General features: G+C 36.0%; 1 protein-coding gene across 1 annotated transcript in view; it reads left to right on the top strand.

Annotated features, from left to right (window-relative positions):
- The window catches only part of WASL (WASP like actin nucleation promoting factor), an 84864-nt gene that overhangs the window by 54614 nt on the left and 12901 nt on the right, over positions 1-17349 (top strand). Inside the window, exons 6-8 of the mRNA XM_055421201.2 lie at positions 5800-5968; positions 6990-7032; positions 11918-12071. Coding sequence (XP_055277176.1) covers positions 5800-5968; positions 6990-7032; positions 11918-12071 — 366 coding nt within the window. The remainder of the gene's footprint in view (positions 1-5799; positions 5969-6989; positions 7033-11917; positions 12072-17349) is intronic.

The following is a 17349-nucleotide window of genomic DNA, read 5'->3' as shown; positions in this document are numbered from 1 at the left end:
ATTTCTTGTAACAGTTGGACCACAAACTAAGAGAACTGATAAATTGGTAAAGACATAAAATATACTTATTGTAAAGTTAGCACTGTTGATCAGTCTTGTCATTTAACTGTTGTGTAAAAGGTACAATAGTTAATAGAAAGAGTAGTGGACTCTAAACCAAGATAGCAGACTTTACCTTTCCCTTTGTCACTGATTGTGTGACTTTAGACAGGTCACCTGCCTCTTCCTGTCCTTAGTTGTTGTTTTTTGTTTGTTTGTTTGTTTTTATTATAGAAGGAACACATCTAAGTATCATTCTGTTGGTGATGACACTGTCCTTAGTTTTTGTCTATAAAATGAAAGATTTCAAAAAACTAGCTAATTTCCCAGGTTATACCAGTTTTTTTTATAGGTCTCTAAAATCTGAATTTTTCTACATAGACTTAATTAAATAGTGTTCTAACCAATACTGATAAAGTTTGTGTGAAATAACACTAAGTAGCTAATGGTACACCTTTATGAACTGCTTGGTAGATGCATTACAATATATCCACACCTGATTTTGGAGGAGAGGGAGGAAGAGAAACTTTGGTATTTATTCTGCATATCACTTATATTTCATTCCTGTCCTCTCATCCTTGACTTTCTTCAGAGATGACCAAGTTATTTTCTCTAGTGAGTTGTAAATCAGGCTTGCAAAAATGTTAACTTTATTATTTCCCAGAAAAGAATTTACTAGCTTGAATAATTTAAACTGTTAACTTTACCAACTTTATACCATTTAGGACATCAATAGGATAATAGGTAACTTTTATATAAACTAAACAGCAAAATATTTTTATTTTTCCTTTTTCCTAAAATTAATTATAATTGTTAAATTTTTGTTTTGTTTTTCTGGCTGCACCTCACAACTTGTGGGATCTTAGTTCCCCAACCAGGATTGAACCCAGTCCTCATGCAGTGGAAGTACAGACTCCTTACCTCTGAAACACCAGGGAATCCCCAAATTTCTATTTCTATTATTTCATTATTATTGCTATTTGGACACACCTATTTCAGGAAGGATACCATGCATAAAGAGAGTATCTAACTGATATGCCTTAATCTGTCTTCAGTTCAGTTCAGTCTCTCAGACGTATCTGACTCATTTCGTCCCCATGGACTGCAGCAAGCCAGGCCTCTCTGTCCACCACCAACTCCCAGAGTTCACCCAAACTCATGTCCCTTGAATCAGTGATGCCATGCAACCATCCATTCCTCTGTCGTCCCCTTCTGCTCCTGCCCTCAATCTTTGCCAGCATCACGGTCTTTACAAATGAATCAGCTCTTTGCATTAGGTGGCCAAAGTATTGGAGTTTCACTGCATTGGTCTTCCAATGAACACCCAGGACCGATCTCATTTAGAATGGACTGGTTGGATCTCCTTGCAGTCCTAGGGACTCTCAAGAGTCTTCTCCAACACCACAGTTCAAAAGCATCAATTCTTCAGTGCTCAGCTTTCTTTATAGTCCAACTCTCACATCCATGCATGACTACTGGAAAAACCATAGCCTTGACTAGATGGACCTTTGTTGGCAAAGTAATGTCTCTGCTTTTTAATATGCTGTCTAGGTTGGTCATAACTTTCTTTCCAAGGAGCAAGTGTCTTTTTATTTCATGGCTGCAGTCACCATCTGCAGTGATTTGGGAGCCCCAAAAAATAAAGTCAGCCACTGTTTCCATTGTTTCCCCATCTATCTGCCATGAAGTGATGGGACCGGATGCCATAATCTTAGTTTTCAGAATGTTGAGCTTTAAGCCAACTTTTTCACTCTCCTCTTTTCACTTTCATCAAGAGGATCTTTAGTTCTTCACTTTCTGACATAAGGGTGTCATCTGCATATTTGAGGTTATTGATATTTCTCCGAGCAATCATGATTCTTACTTGTGCTACTTCCAGCCCAGCATTTCTCATGATGTACTCTGCATATAAGTTAAATAAGCAGGGTGACAATATACAACCTTGACATATTCCTTTTCCTATTTGGAACCAGTTTTGTTCCATGTCCAGTTCTAACTGTTGCTTCCTGAGCTGCATACAGATTCCTCAAGAGGCAGGTCAGGTGGTCTGGTATTCCCATCTCTTTCAGAATTTTCCACAGTTTATTGTGATCCACACAGTCACAGGTTTTGGCATAGTCAATAAAGCAGAAATAGATGTTTTTCTGGAACTCTCTTGCTTCTTCGATGATCCAGCGGATGTTGGCAATTTGATCTCTGGCTCCTCTGTCTTTTCTAAAACCAGCTTGAACGTTTGGAAGTGTGTGGTTCACGTATTGCTGAAGCCTGGCTTGGAGAATCTTGAGCATTGCTTTACTAGCGCATGAGATGAGTGCAAATGTGCAGTAGTTTGAGCATTTTTTGGCATTACCTTTCTTAGGGATTGGAATGAAAACTGACCTTTTCCAGTCCTCTGGCCACTGCTGAGTTTTCCAAGTTTGCTGACATATTGAGTGCAGCACTTTCACAGCATCATCATTTAGGATTTTAAATAGTTCAGCTGGAATTCCATCACCTCCACTAGCTTTGTTCATAGTGATGCTTCCTAAGGCCCACTTGACTTCAGTTTCCAGGATGTCTGGCTCTAGGTGAGTGATCAGACCATTGTGATTATCTTGGTCATGAAGATCTTTTTTTGTACCGTTCTTCTGTGTATTCTTGCCACCTCCTAATATCTTCTGCTTCTGTTAGGTCCATACCATTTCTGTCCTTTATTGAGCCTGTCTTTGCATGAAATGTTCCCTTGGTATCTCTAATTTTCTTGAAGAGATCTCTAGTCTTTCTCATTCTATTGTTTTCCTCTATTTCTTTGCACTGATCGTTGAGGAAGGCTTTCTTATCTCTCCTTGCTATTCCCTGGAACTCCGCATTCAAATGGGTGTATCTTTCCTTTTCTCTTTTGCTTTTAGCACCTCTTCTTTTCACAGCTCTTTGTAAGGCCTCCTCAGACAGCCATTTTGCTTTTTTGCATTTCTTTTTCTTGAGAATGGTCTTGATCCCTGTCTCCTGTAATGTCACAAACCTCCATCCATGGTTCATCAGGCACTCTGTCTATTAGATCTAGTTCCTTAAATCTATTTCTCACTTCCACTGTATAATCATAAGGGATTTGATATAGGTCATACCTGAATGGACTAGTGGTTTTCCCCACTTTCTTCAATTTAAGTCTGAATTTGGCAATAAGGAGTTCATGATCTGAGTCAGCTCCTGGTCTTGTTTTTGCTGACTGTATACAGCTTCTCCATCTTTGGCTGCAAAGAATATAATCAATCTGATTTCGGTATTGGCCATTGATGATGTCCATGTGTAGAGTCTTCTCTTGTGTTGATAGAAGAGGGTGTTTGCCATGACCAGTGCGTTCTCTTGGCAAAACTCTATGAGCCTTTGCCCTGCTTCATTCTGTACTCCAAGACCAAATTTACCTGTTACTCCAGGTGTTTCTTGACTTCCTACTTTTGCATTCCAGTCCCCTATAATAAAATGATTAAGGAGGTTCTTAAATGTTATTAAGTATAAAGAAAGAGTAATAATTTGCAGCATCTTCTTTGGACAGTGTTGCTGATAATGATGAGTAATGATTTGTAAGAGGAGAAAAAACAGAGAAGAATGAGAAGTAAAAAGTGATCACTAGATAAGTCTATGAAGATACTAGTATGACCCCAGTTCAACCCTCTAACACTGAATTCTCATTATTTTTAATAAGTCCCTTTTTTGAAACTACAGTGAACTGAAATCTTGAATCTGAACAAATTTGAAAATCTAGTTCTTTTCCTCCTATTTAATAAAATTCCTTAACTTAGTTAACTTGCTTAACTATCCTTTAATTTTTGGTCCAATTATCGTCATATTATTCCTTGATGCTAAATCAGCTTTTAATGGTTTTATCAGTATTGTTCACTAGCTTCCATTTTTTTTCCAAGAAGAATTTTTACTTCTTGCTAATATGAGCAATTTCCCACTGAATTTTGTATGAAACTATAAATAGAACTTTTAGACATTTACATACTGTACTTAATGACTTTGAATATTAAGGGAAAATAGCTGAATTGTGTATATCTTTTCGTTGTGTACAAATTATTTGTCTCTTAAATTGGCAGATGGCATTTATAATTTTATTTTTACTGTATTTCATCTTCAGTAGTATAGTTGAGGGAGAAAAAATTAGTTATATATAATTTCCCATGGAGATAAATGTTTTATTTCAGACAGTGTTAATGAATAGGTTGCCTTTGAGGTTTTCAGGATAACTGAAGAATTACTGTCAAGTTAGCATTTAGTGATCACTCAGGATACATCATTCTATAATTTCTTAAGGTTTCTATCTGCCATTCTGTGATTGTGTTGGAGATGCCACACACCACCCCTCCAGTTGGTGATCCGCTAGAAGGACTTACAAGACTGAGCACATAGTAAAGATCTCTTACAGTGAAAAGATACAAAGCAAAAACTAACAAACGGGAAAGACACGTGGAATTAAGTCTGGGGGGAACCACCCACAGGCTTCCAAGAGCGTTCTGTCATTGGTCACAGGGAACGTGCTTAATTTCTCCAGCAATGAGTTGTTGCAACACTCATGAAATGTGTTAAGGAGAAACTCAGTGCCTGGGATTCACTGGGGCTAGTCATGTGGGCTTCTGTCTAGTACATACCAAGATTCTAGACTCGCAGAAGGAAAGCAGGTATCAGCATGAAACACACTAATAGTACTAATAGTTGAGACACAATGAGCCCATCTTATCAGGGAATAAGAACCCTCTAAAATCCTAATCCTTAGATGCCAGCCAAGGGCCAGCCTTGCAAGCGGGCCTTTCTAAAGGTAGCAGTCTTAGGCCTACTGTGTTAACTGTTTCTCTGCCTAATAGTGATTATATTTTATACAATGTTTTGAAGATTGTCATTACCATGATCATCTCCGAGGAGTTTGGTCTAATAGGAAGTTTTGTCAGAGAATCATACATTTAAATGGAATCTCTGAGGAACATGTGTTGCCCTTCAGTTTAATTTTTAAAGGAAATTTTAAGATGAATTTGTTTCAGACTTTCATACCTTTAAGAGCAAGAGTACTTTTATGAATTATAAAACAAAGTTTTCTGTGCTACATTTAGTGTCCCTTCTGGAGATACTGTTAATAATACCTGAAAATGCCTGAGTTCTTTTAACTGCTGATCCTTGTGGAAGATGGAATGTTTTAAGAATTTTTGTGTCTTAAATTTTTGAGCTGTATACTTCTGATAGCCAAAGTGTATGTATAGTAATGAGGAAGATGCTACTAGACATAAATATTACTGTTTTGGAAAAAATGGTAGTAATAATCATATAAGCATTTTTTTCCTCATAGACTAATAAAGTTGAAATAAAGAAGTAAAACTAGATTTCTTTACTAGATTTAAAACAAAGATGCTTCTTTTCTTTTACTCGTCTTATGTAATGTATGCCACTTTATTAATGAGCAACGTGTTGGATGTGAAGCTTGTAATAGTCAAAATTTAATGGATCAGATAAATTCTTGTTGAAAATTCATGTATTTGATGAGATTTAGTATTATAAAAATAGAAGTTTTCTTTGAAATAATATGTCTATGCTAATTTAAGAATTTGTTATAGACTTCTACAATTTAAGAATTTTTGAAATTTATTATTTATAAAAATTAACATGTGATTTTGAAACTTAAATAATTTATAGTAATGAAGTGGTCCTGCTTCAGAAAAAGGTATTTAAATTATAAATTATGATTGTGATAATTCTTAAATCTCTTTCATATTATTTTGACTTTATTTGCAGGTCCTAATTTACCCATGGCAACAGTTGACATAAAAAATCCAGAAATTACAACAAATAGATTTTATGGTCCACAAATCAACAACATCTCCCATACCAAAGAAAAGAAAAAAGGAAAAGCTAAAAAGAAGAGGCTAACTAAGGCAGATATTGGAACACCAAGCAATTTCCAGTAAGGCAGTTATTTTATTATTCTTATCTTTACTTCTTATTTATTCATTTCTGCTCTTTTTTTAAATTGTTAGAAAGTTCTGTTTTCTTTTTGGGAGACCCCTTACATTTATCACTTGCATACCTTCAGCTATAATTTTGTTGTTGGAGTTTTTAAAGGCTATTGATCAATAGACTTTTTATGAATCTTAGTTAATTTACTTTTCCACCTATTAGAAAAGAAAATTGCAGTTGTTTTTTCAACTAATTGTTGGACATGAAAATGAAATCTCACTTTGCCCTATAAATGATATTTGGAAATTACCTAAAGGCATTGTCCTATTCTGTTTGGGCTGCTAACAGAATACTATAGACTGGATAGCTGATAAAAAACGAATTTATTTCTCACAGTTCTGGAGGCTGTAAAGAGGCAGGCAAAATTTATTTAGTATCTTGTACAATCCCACTTAGTTCATTGCCATCTTCTCATTGTGTCCTCACATGTTGGGAGAGGGCGAGAGAGCTCTCCGAGGCCTCTTTCTTAATGGTACCAACCCTATTCTTGGGGAATCCACCTTCATGACCTGATTACCTCCCCAAATCCTCATCTCCAGGAATTACCACATTGGGATTCGATCTCAAGATAGGAATTTTTGGAAAACACACTCAGTCTATTGTAGGCATCAAACCTTTGATGTTGATTTGACGTATTTCAAGCATTCTCACGTTCATTACTTCTTTTCTTCATTACACAATTCCTGTCCTCTTATACATGTAATGCTTGTATTCTTATGCTAGTTTGACAGTTAAGGAAATGGATGCTCAGAAAGATTGTGCAAAAATGTTAAGGCTCAGTTAGTACTGGAGCTGGGGCTAGAATCCTGGTGTCTTGACTACTTATACTTTTTTTCCCTGAAAATGATGTCTATGAGAGCCATTAGTTCAGGCCAAAAAGTCACTGGTTGGGTTGGATTTCATGTATAGTATGTTTTTATTGTCACACTTTTTTTTTTTTTCTGTTTTTTTTCTGTCTGCTACTTTAGGCACATTGGACATGTGGGTTGGGATCCGAATACTGGCTTTGACGTAAGTTATTTGCAAGCTATAAATGTTATTATTCTAAATATGTGGGAATGTCATGTCCTACCTTTAGACTTTTATTCTTACACATTTTTGTGAGTTTTAGTGTTTGGTTGAATGTGTATATTTATGTTCATATTCCACTGAGGTTTGAAATCATATATTGTTCTATCATTGATGGCTAAGTCTCTAAAGAGTTTTGTTTTTTTTTTTTTAACTCTTTGGCTTTATCTACTATAATATGAAATCTCTATGTTTTGAAAGCCAAGTGGAGAAAATTGTTTCTGCAAAGTGATCATTTGAGGGGAATAAAACCAAATTACTTGAAAGTACTATAGTCACATTCTGAATATCCAAAGATTGTCTAGATCTTTTTATTCTATTACTCTTTTTGGTGATTTCATCATTCATTCATTTATAGCATTTGAGCAAAATAGTTGAAAATTGGTTACCTAAGTATACATATTTAACATTTGACTGATAATCAGGGTTTGGAAAAATTATGTTGAAAAGAAATATTACTTGATTAGAATCAAGAATTATTTTGGTTACATTTTTTATTAATAGAACTACAGTGTTAGCACCATAATACTAAAAAAAAACTTTATTTTTTATATTAGGGTATAGCCAATTAACAAACAGTGTTTTGATAGTCTGAGGTGAACAGTGATGGGACTCAGCCATACATACACATATACTCACTCTCCCCCAAGGGCTTCCTAGGTGGTGCTAGTGGTAAAGAACCTGCCTGCCAATGCAGGAGACATAGGAAACATGAGTTCAATACCTGGGTTGAGAAGATCCCTGGAGAAGGGCATGGCAACCCACTCTAGTATTCTTGCTTGGAGAATCACATGGACCGAGGAGCTTGGCAGGCTACAGTCCATAGGATCACAAAGATTCGGACACGACAGAAGCAACTTAGCATGCATATTCTCTCCCAAACTCCCCTCCCATCCAGGCTGCCACATAACATCAAGCAGAGTCCCATGTGCTGTAGAATAGGTCCTTGTTAGTTAAGCATTTTAAATATAGCAGTGTATACATTACCACCCCCAAATCCCTAACCATCCCTTCCCTCCACCCTTTCCCCTGGCAACCGTAAGTTCCTTCTCTAAGTCTGTAAGTCTTCTGCTTTTTTGTAAGTAACTTCGGTTGTATCATTTCCTTTTAGATTGCACGTGTAAGGAAGGCCATATGGTCTCTCTCCTCTATTTGATCTGCTCATTCAGTTAGTGTGACACTCTCCAGGTCCATCTGTGTTGCTGTAAATGGCATTATTTCATTCTTTTTAATGGCTGAGTTGTATTTATGTATATATGTACCACATCTTCTTTATCCATTCCTGTCAGTTGACTTTGAGGTTGCTTCCATGTCTTGTCATAAACAGCACCACAAGATTTTTGAATGCCTCTTTTTATTGGGCATTTTACAGAGTACTTGGGTTATAAAGAGGTACTTGACCTCACATTTTTGAATAGATTTAATAATACTTTTTGTGGTTATTTGTGATTATATCTAAATCTTATTTTGGACAAGGTAGAATAGATGAACTTTAGAGATGTCTAAACAGTATCAAAGGGCAAAATGATAGGATACTGAATGAGGAATTCCCCAGGTCGGTAGGTGCCCAGTATGCTACTGGAGATCAGTGGAGAAATAACTCTAGAAGGAATGAAGGGATGGAACAAAAGCAGAACCAATACCCAGTTGTGGATGTGACCGGTGATAGAAGCAAGATCCGGTGCTGTAAAGAGCAGTATTGCATAGGAACCTGGAATGTTAGGTCCATGAATCAAGGCAAATTGGAAGTGGTCAAACAGGAGATGGCAAGAGTGAACATAGACATTCTAGGAATCAGTGAACTAAAATGGACTGGAATGGGTGAATTTAACTCAGATGACCATTATATCTACTACTGTGGGCAGGAATCCCTTAGAAGAAATGGAGTAGCCATCATGGTCAACAAAAGAGTCCGAAATGCAGTACTTGGATGCAATCTTAAAAACGACAGAATGATTTCTGTTCATTTCCAAGCAAACCATTCAATATTACAGTAATCCAGGCCTATGCCCCAACCAGTAACGCTGAAGAAGCCGAAGTTGAACGGTTCTATGAAGACCTACAAGACCTTTTAGAACTAACACCCAAAAAAGATGTCCTTTTCATTATAGGGGACTGGAATGCAAAAGTAGGAAGTCAAGAAACACCTAGAGTAACAGGCAAATTTGGCCTTGGAGCACGGAATGAAGCAGGGCAAAGGCTAATAGAGTTTTGTCAAGAGAACGCACTGGTCATAGCAAACACCCTCTTCCAACAACACAAGAGAAGACTCTACACATGGACATCACCAGATGGTCAACACCGAAATCAGATTGATTATATTCTTTGCAGCCAAAGATGGAGAAGCTGTATACAGTTAGCAAACACAAGACCAGGAGCTGACTGTGGCTCAGATCATGAACTCCTTATTGCCAAATTCAGACTTAAATTGAAGAAAGTAGGGAAAACTACTAGACCATTCAGATATGACCTAAATCAAATCCCTTATGATTATACAGTGGAAGTGAGAAATAGATTTAAGGGACTAGATCTGATAGATAGAGTGCCTGATGAACTCTGGACGGAGGTTCGTGACATTGTACAGGAGACAGGGACCAAGACCATCCCCATGGAAAAGAAATGCAAAAGAGCGAAATGGCTGTCTGAGGAGGCCTTACAAATAGCTGTGAAAAGAAGAGAAGCGAAAAGCAAAGGAGAAAAGGAAAGATATAAGCATCTGAATGCAGAGTTCCAAAGAATGGCAAGGAGAGATAAGAAAGCCTTCCTCAGTGATCAATGCAAAGAAATAGAGGAAAACAGCAGAATGGGAAAGACAAGAGATCTCTTCAAGAAAATTAGAGGTTCCAAGGGAACATTTCATGCAAAGATGGGCTCGATAAAGGACAGAAATGGTATGGACCTAACAGAAGCAGAAGATATTAAGAAGAGGTGGCAAGAATACACAGAAGAACTGTACAAAAAAGATCTTCACGACCAAGATAGTCACGATAACGTGATCACTGACCTAGAGCCAGACATCTTGGAATGTGAAGTCAAGTGGGCCTTAGAAAGCATCACTAGGAACAAAGCTAGTGGAGGTGATGGAATTCCAGTTGAGCTATTTCAAGTCTTGAAAGATGATGCTGTGAAAGTGCTGCACTCAATATGCCAGCATATTTGGAAAACTCAGCAGTGGCCACAGGCCTGGAAAAGGTCAGTCTTCATTCCAAACCCAAAGAAAGGCAATGTCAAAGAATGCTTAAACTACCGCACAGTTGCACTCATCTCACACGCTAGTAAAGTCATGCTCAAAATTCTCCAAGCCAGGCTTCAGCAATATGTGAACCGTGAACTCCCAGACGTTCAAGCAGGTTTTAGAAAAGGCAGAGGCACCAGAGATCAAATTGCCACCATCCGCTGGATCATGGAGAAAGCAAGAGAGTTCCAGAAAAACATCTCTTTCTGCTTCATTGACTATGCCAAAGCCTTTGACTGTGTGGATCACAATAAACTGTGGAACATTCTGAAAGAGATGGGAATACCAGACCACCTGACCTGCCTCTTGAGAAACCTGCATGCAGGTCAGGAAGCAACAGTTAGAACTGGACATGGAACAACAGACTGGTTCCAAATAGGTAAAGGAGTACGTCAAGGTTGTATATTGTCACCTTACTTATTTAACTTATATGCAGAGTACATCATGAGGAACGCTGGGCTGGAAGAAGCACAAGCTGGAATCAAGATTGCCGGGAGAAATATCAATAACCTCAGATATGCAGATGACACTACCCTTATGGCAGAAAGTGAAGAGCAACTCAAAAGCCTCGATGAAAGTGAAAGAGGAGAGTGAAAAGGTTGGCTTGAAGCTCAACATTCAGAAAACAAAGATCATGGCATCTGGTCCCATCACTTCATGGGAAATAGATGGAAAAACAGTGGAAACAGTGTCAGACTTTATTTTTTTGGGCTCCAAAATCACTGCAGATGCTGATTACAGCCATGAAATTAAAAGACGCTTACTCCTTGGAAGGAAAGTTATGACCAACCTTGATAGTATATTAAAAAGCAGAGACATTACTTTGCCAACCAAGGTCCGTCTAGTCAAGGCTATGGTTTTTCCCGTGGTCCTGTGTGGATGTGAGAGTTGGACTATAAAGAAAGCTGACTGCCGAAGAATTGATGCTTTTGAACTGTGGTGTTGGAGAAGACTCTTGAGAGTCCCTTGGACTGCAAGGAGATCCAACCAGTCCATTCTAAAGGAGATCAATCCTGGGTGTTCATTGGAAGGACTGATGCTGAAGCTGAAACTGCAATACTTTGGCCACCTCATGCGACGAGATGACTCACTGGAAAAGACTCTGATGCTGGGAAAGGTTGGGGGCGGGAGGAGAAGGGGACGACAGAGAATGAGATGGCTGGATGGCATCACCAACTCTGTGGACATGAGTTTAAGTGAACTCCGGGAGTTGGTGATGGACAGGGAGGCCTGGCATGCTGTGATTCATGGGGTCGTGGAGAGTCGGACACGACTGAGCGACTGAACTGAACTGAACTGAACTGAACAGAGATGTCTCAGTCATGAATGGATTGGTAAAAATCTAAATAAGATGCTTTCTTTACAAAGGTAGGAAACAAAAAGAAAACATAAAATATAAAGCCTATTCTTTGTTCTTATCTTTTTCTGTTTTTTATAAGATATTTACTTAGCATATAAATATTCTAACTATATTAAAAATTTATAAACATAAAAGAAAATAATTTCATAAAAGGCACAGATATGAGAATAAAATTTCAACTTGCTGTTGTGAAAAATTGGGGATAGATTTTATAGTTATTGTATCTTTTGTAGCTGAATAATTTGGATCCAGAATTGAAGAATCTTTTTGATATGTGTGGAATCTCAGAGGCACAACTTAAAGACAGAGAAACATCAAAAGTTATATACGACTTCATTGAAAAAACAGGAGGTGTTGAAGCTGTTAAAAATGAACTACGAAGGCAAGGTAACTTTTATTTCTGTTTAGGCATTCTATTTTTCCTTTGAATCTTTTGAGGTCAGTTGCATGGATGACAGCTACATATGTTCATGTGAACCTTCCTTAAGCAGAGTTTTGTAATTTATGGGATAACTTGTTTAGCCCAGTGTACTATATTTTACATTATTTCAGTATAACTAAAAAACTTGTCAACGCTTTTCTAACTATTTAAAAGTCTTATATTAAATTTATGAAAATTCATACAAAGTCTTCTGGCTGTTTGGTTTTAGAATAAAAAAGTGCAGTTGCATATTTCACTTATTAAATGTTAGAGTCCACTATCATAGTTGCATTTATTACAATTAGAAGTAGTAATTTAAATGTAATTATGAATTCTATAATATATAATAAGCATTTTTAGAATATAAATAATACAAAATCTGTTTATTTTGAAATAAATTTTTTTCTTAGCTAAAATATAAAACTTGCCATTTGGTACCTGAGAACACAAACAACTTGCACCTTTTTAAGATTTGATATTTTATTTAAATCACCATGTTTTTGGTCATATCTTAATAATTGTCACAATTAAATTTAAATGCAATTAACTCTGAGTTTTCCAATATGACTGTCACCTCTTTGCCAGTTTATTCATTGGGGGCTACTTTTCTTCCTCCTTTTTGCATACTCGTGATAAGACAGTGTAGCAAAACAAAAGCTTCAGATAAAGCATTCTTTTGAAAAATTTAACTGACATTTTAAATTAGGTATTTGACCTACCTGTATCTTTTTCAGTGCTGTTCATTCATTCATATATTCAGCAAACATTATTGTCTACTCTCTACTCAGGATATTTAGATACAAAGATATAGTTTCTGCCCCCGTAAATCTTACTATCTGTTGTGACAACAAATAATGTAAACAGTCATACAGTCATAATTGCTGTTGTGGAAACGCAATGCTAATTCCACTATAAATAGTATGATGATGATTTATCTTATTTTGTGAAAAAAATCACATTTTCAAATTGTATGGATTTTTAATAAAAACATCTGGGCAACATTGTTTTTAAATGCTGCCAAAATAAGTCATGGTTACAATTAGTGTGCAAATGATGGAGGTCTTGAAGACCTGGTTTATTCCTTGACTCTTTTTCTCCACTGTTTCCACTCACCTTCATCTTACACCAGATGATGCTCAGGGTCTCTCTGAACTGTATGAATTTATAAGTTTATGAATACTCTTGGCATTTATTAGACAGTCCATATTGCCGGCCTCTCACATGAATATCTGTAACTGAGAGTGGTCTGTATTAACTTGACTGAATTTGTTTTTTTTAACTTTCTTATTACTGCTTTTTATTCTAGCTGCTTGTAAAATATCAAATTAGGCAAAGTCCTCAATTGAATTACCTAAAGCAAAGGAAAAAATTCACAGGCATTACAAAAAATATACTTCAGGAACTTAATACTCAAGAATCTTAACTCCCAGTGTGGAACTTTTTAGACACCCAAGAATGATTTTATAGAAGATACATTATTTAAGAGGAAGAATAAAAAGACATAATGATTTATTATGGAAATGTTACGTAGGTGAAGCATATAGCACGTTCAGAAGTATGAAAAAAATAGGGAGAAGTTTATGAAGTTGTTGTAAAAATAGGTTTTGTAAGACCTGACTCAAATTTCTTGAAATTATTTTGTAAAATCATATAATCAGGCTTGTAAAAAGTGGCATACCGTATCATTTCCAGTATATCTTTTTGTGTATCTGTGCAGTTGTTTGAAGTCCATTAATTTATAATAACTAGTCTGCTTTTTAGGTCCACCACAATGGAGTGGTGTGTATGGGGGATGTTATTTGACCCAGTGTCCTAAATTATGCATGTGTTTATTTTCAAAGAAGCTATTACTCATTTATCCTGCCTCCAAAACTAATATGCAGTAAGGTTTTCTTCCCTCTATTCAAACTAATGTTTGGGATATATAGATGCTAAAGTAAGAAAAATTCTGTGGGTTACCTCTTACAGCACCGCTGTTGTTTTTATTATTACTTATTATACTAATTTTTAGTGATTGATTTTTACATTTGGCATTATTTCAATAACCTACATAAAATATACTTATATTTTTACATTAATTTGGGGCAGTTCAGTTCAGTCGCTCAGTTGTGTCTGACTCTTTGCGACCCCATGAACCTCACAGCACGCCAGGCCTCCCTGTCCATCACCAACTCCCAGAGTCTACCCAAACCCATGTCCATCGAGTCAGTGATGCCATCCAACCATCTCATCCTCTGTCATCCCCTTCTCCTCCTGCCCTCAATCTTTCCCAGCATCAGGGTCTTTTCAAATGAGTCAGCTCTTTGCATCAGGTGGCCAAAGTATTGGAGTTTCAGCTTCAACATCAGTCCTTCCAATGAACACCCAGGACTGATCTCCTTTAGGATGGACTGGTTGGATCTCCCTGCAGTCCAGGGAACTCTCAAGAGTCTCCTCCAACACCACAGTTCAAAAGCATCCATTCTTCGGCACTCAGCTTTCTTCACAGTCCAACTCTCAAATCCATACATGACCACTGGAAAAACCATAGCCTTGACTAGAGAGACCTTTGTTGACAAAGTAATGTCTCTGCTTTTTAATATGCTGTCTAGGTTGGTCATAACTTTTCTTCCAAGGAGTAAGTGTCTTTTAATCTCATGGGTACAATCACCATCTGCAGTGATTTTGGAGCCCAGAAAAATAAAGTCTGACACTGTGTCCACTGTTTCCCCATCTATTTGCCATGAAGTGATGGGACTGGATGTCATGATCTTAGTTTTCTGAATGTTGAACTCTAAGTGTGGAGGACTAAACATAAACATGCAGTTGGGTAAAGGACAACTCAGGGAGTTGTCAGTATTCCCATAGATTTAAATCTGTATTGAATAATATATGCCTGGTTTGCTTAATCCTGATGAGAGTGCATGAGAGCATTTCTTCAAAGTGTTTCCTGAATTCTGTAACACATTTCTTTTAAATATTAATTTATTTATATTGTTTTATAATTTCTGCTTATAATTCCCTTAAACATCAAATATCTAGAGTTATCTATTGGTTACTCTTAATTTGATCTGAAATAATTATTTTTAAGTATATCAGCTTTTCGTTACAGAGTACCATCAAGATGAAGTTTTTTTCTGGAAGCTTCAGTCTTTCTTCCTTTCTCACTAAGCTTTGATAGTAAGAACAGTTTGATTTGTTGTAACTTTTGTGTCATGCTTTTTATATACTAATTAAATATCTGAGAACTATCACTGTCATTCGGAATCTGGTGTTTGTGGTGACTCAGAGTTTTGAAAACCTATAGGCCTTCAGACTTTCTCATAGTGGTGTGTGGTGTCTGCCCAGTAGACATTTTTGTGCACGTGAACCTAGCTAATGTTGTGCCATCTCTTCCCTCTTCTCCTGTCCTAATTCCTTCATGTTTTTCCCTTCGGATACAGCATATCTTTGGCATACTTTCCTTTTTATGTTGTCATAGTACAGATTATAAAAATGGAAAGGTGGTAATAGATGTTTTCCTCATGAACATATAGAGATATTTGCAGTCACTTTTCAGAGAATAGAAATGCTGAACTTGATAATTTATTCACTATAAATTAACGCTCTCCCCTTGCCTGAGCAGTAATTTAGTGTCTCTCTGAATGATTATTAGCTGAATCCCAAATTATTCCAATCAGTGTGCTTACTCCCAGTTCAAAAGAACTTTATTCTCTCTACTGAAGAGATTCTTCATTGTATATAGAAGATTATGGTTCCAGAGTCCTTAGCAAAACCACAGGAAATGATTGACTAACAATACAGTTTTTGTAGTAGAATAGAGTGAGTCCTTTTCCTCTTGATTAGCAAACAATTAAATCATAAAAAATACTAGTTCAGGTAATATCATTGCTTTTTGAAATGCAAGTCTTAAATTGATTAAAATGAAATCTTTGTATCTGCTTGGAGGATTTGATGTACTCTCTTATTCAGGGAGTATACATAATGTACATATACCATGTCCTCTTGGTTTTACTGTTATTACAAAATATGTTGGAAAAAGACTGGTCTTAGCAAGTTTGTCTTCTTGCTTTGGATCTGGTGAGAAAATTGGGTGAACCTTAGCTGCAGCAGCAGCATGCCTTGAGTGTAAATCATGGGCACTTCCCTCAGGGGTGGCTTGTATCCAAGTAGGATGACTCTCCTGTTTGCTGCTCCATGTTTCCAGTTTTAAAAGTCTCTGTATCAGGAGACAATCCCCTTGTGAGCCTTGCTTTACTGTCTTTTTCATCTCATGTTTATGACTACATTTTATAGCATATTTTATAGCATATTTCCCATGATTGTCTCAAATGAAATCAGAAAATGTTTGACTTTCCTTTGAAGTGAGGGTTTTTTTTTTCCTCTTGATATCATTGCATTTTTGAGCATCTAATCCTATTATTTGAAATTAAGGTGGGTATTTGTATAGACTGTAGAATTATCCATCAGGAATATATTAGTTTGTACCAGTAAATATAAATAGCTTTATTCCTTTAAAAAAAAAGTTATTTTTTTTTCCTACTCTTTAATGAAAAAATGATGTTTATTATTCTGTAAATTTGTATATGCTCTTGGTAAAATCATGCCTCTGGAAATGTAATAAATTTATACTTTGAATTTCTCCATTTTAACTTACACTTTACCTTTAGTAAAATAAGAATGTATATATTATTACTACCAGAGTAATGTTACTATTTTACTACTAACTTGAATTTTACAGTGTTTAGAAATTTTCAGTAAATTTGTTAATATCTCCTGAATAAGTAGTTGAACATTTCAGCTGAGCAACCCGCCTCCCTTACTGCCGTTACTAGAATTACACTATATCTATCACTATATTATATATTTATTATATATATCCTATAAACACAAAAATAGAGGACATTATAAATTACAAATATAAGTTAGATGACAAAGGTTTACATTTTAAAAGAAAAAGTATTTGAGTTTAGCTCAGATTAATAATTTAGCTTGAATAAATTCTAATAGATTATACTACATTAGCTATTTAATTCTGAATGTAAATTAACTGTATAGAACAGCTAACTAGATTCTTTAAAGAGGAAAAGTAACCGTTAATTTTTATTAAAATGTAAAATGATACTAATTGACCAAAATGTTTAATTTCATTGTTACAGTTTTATTATTATTTTATAAAAATGTGTTTATTCCATTACCTTGAGAAGTGGTGCTGATTTCTAACAACTAAATTCTACTACTTTAGTGAATATTTTTTCAAGACCA

Source organism: Moschus berezovskii, chromosome 3 (assembly GCF_049115385.1).
Source record: "Moschus berezovskii isolate FMDL1 chromosome 3, NW_MosBer_1.0, whole genome shotgun sequence".
In the NCBI taxonomy this organism is placed as follows: Eukaryota; Metazoa; Chordata; class Mammalia; order Artiodactyla; family Moschidae; genus Moschus; species Moschus berezovskii.
This window is presented reverse-complemented; position numbering and strand designations above follow the sequence as displayed.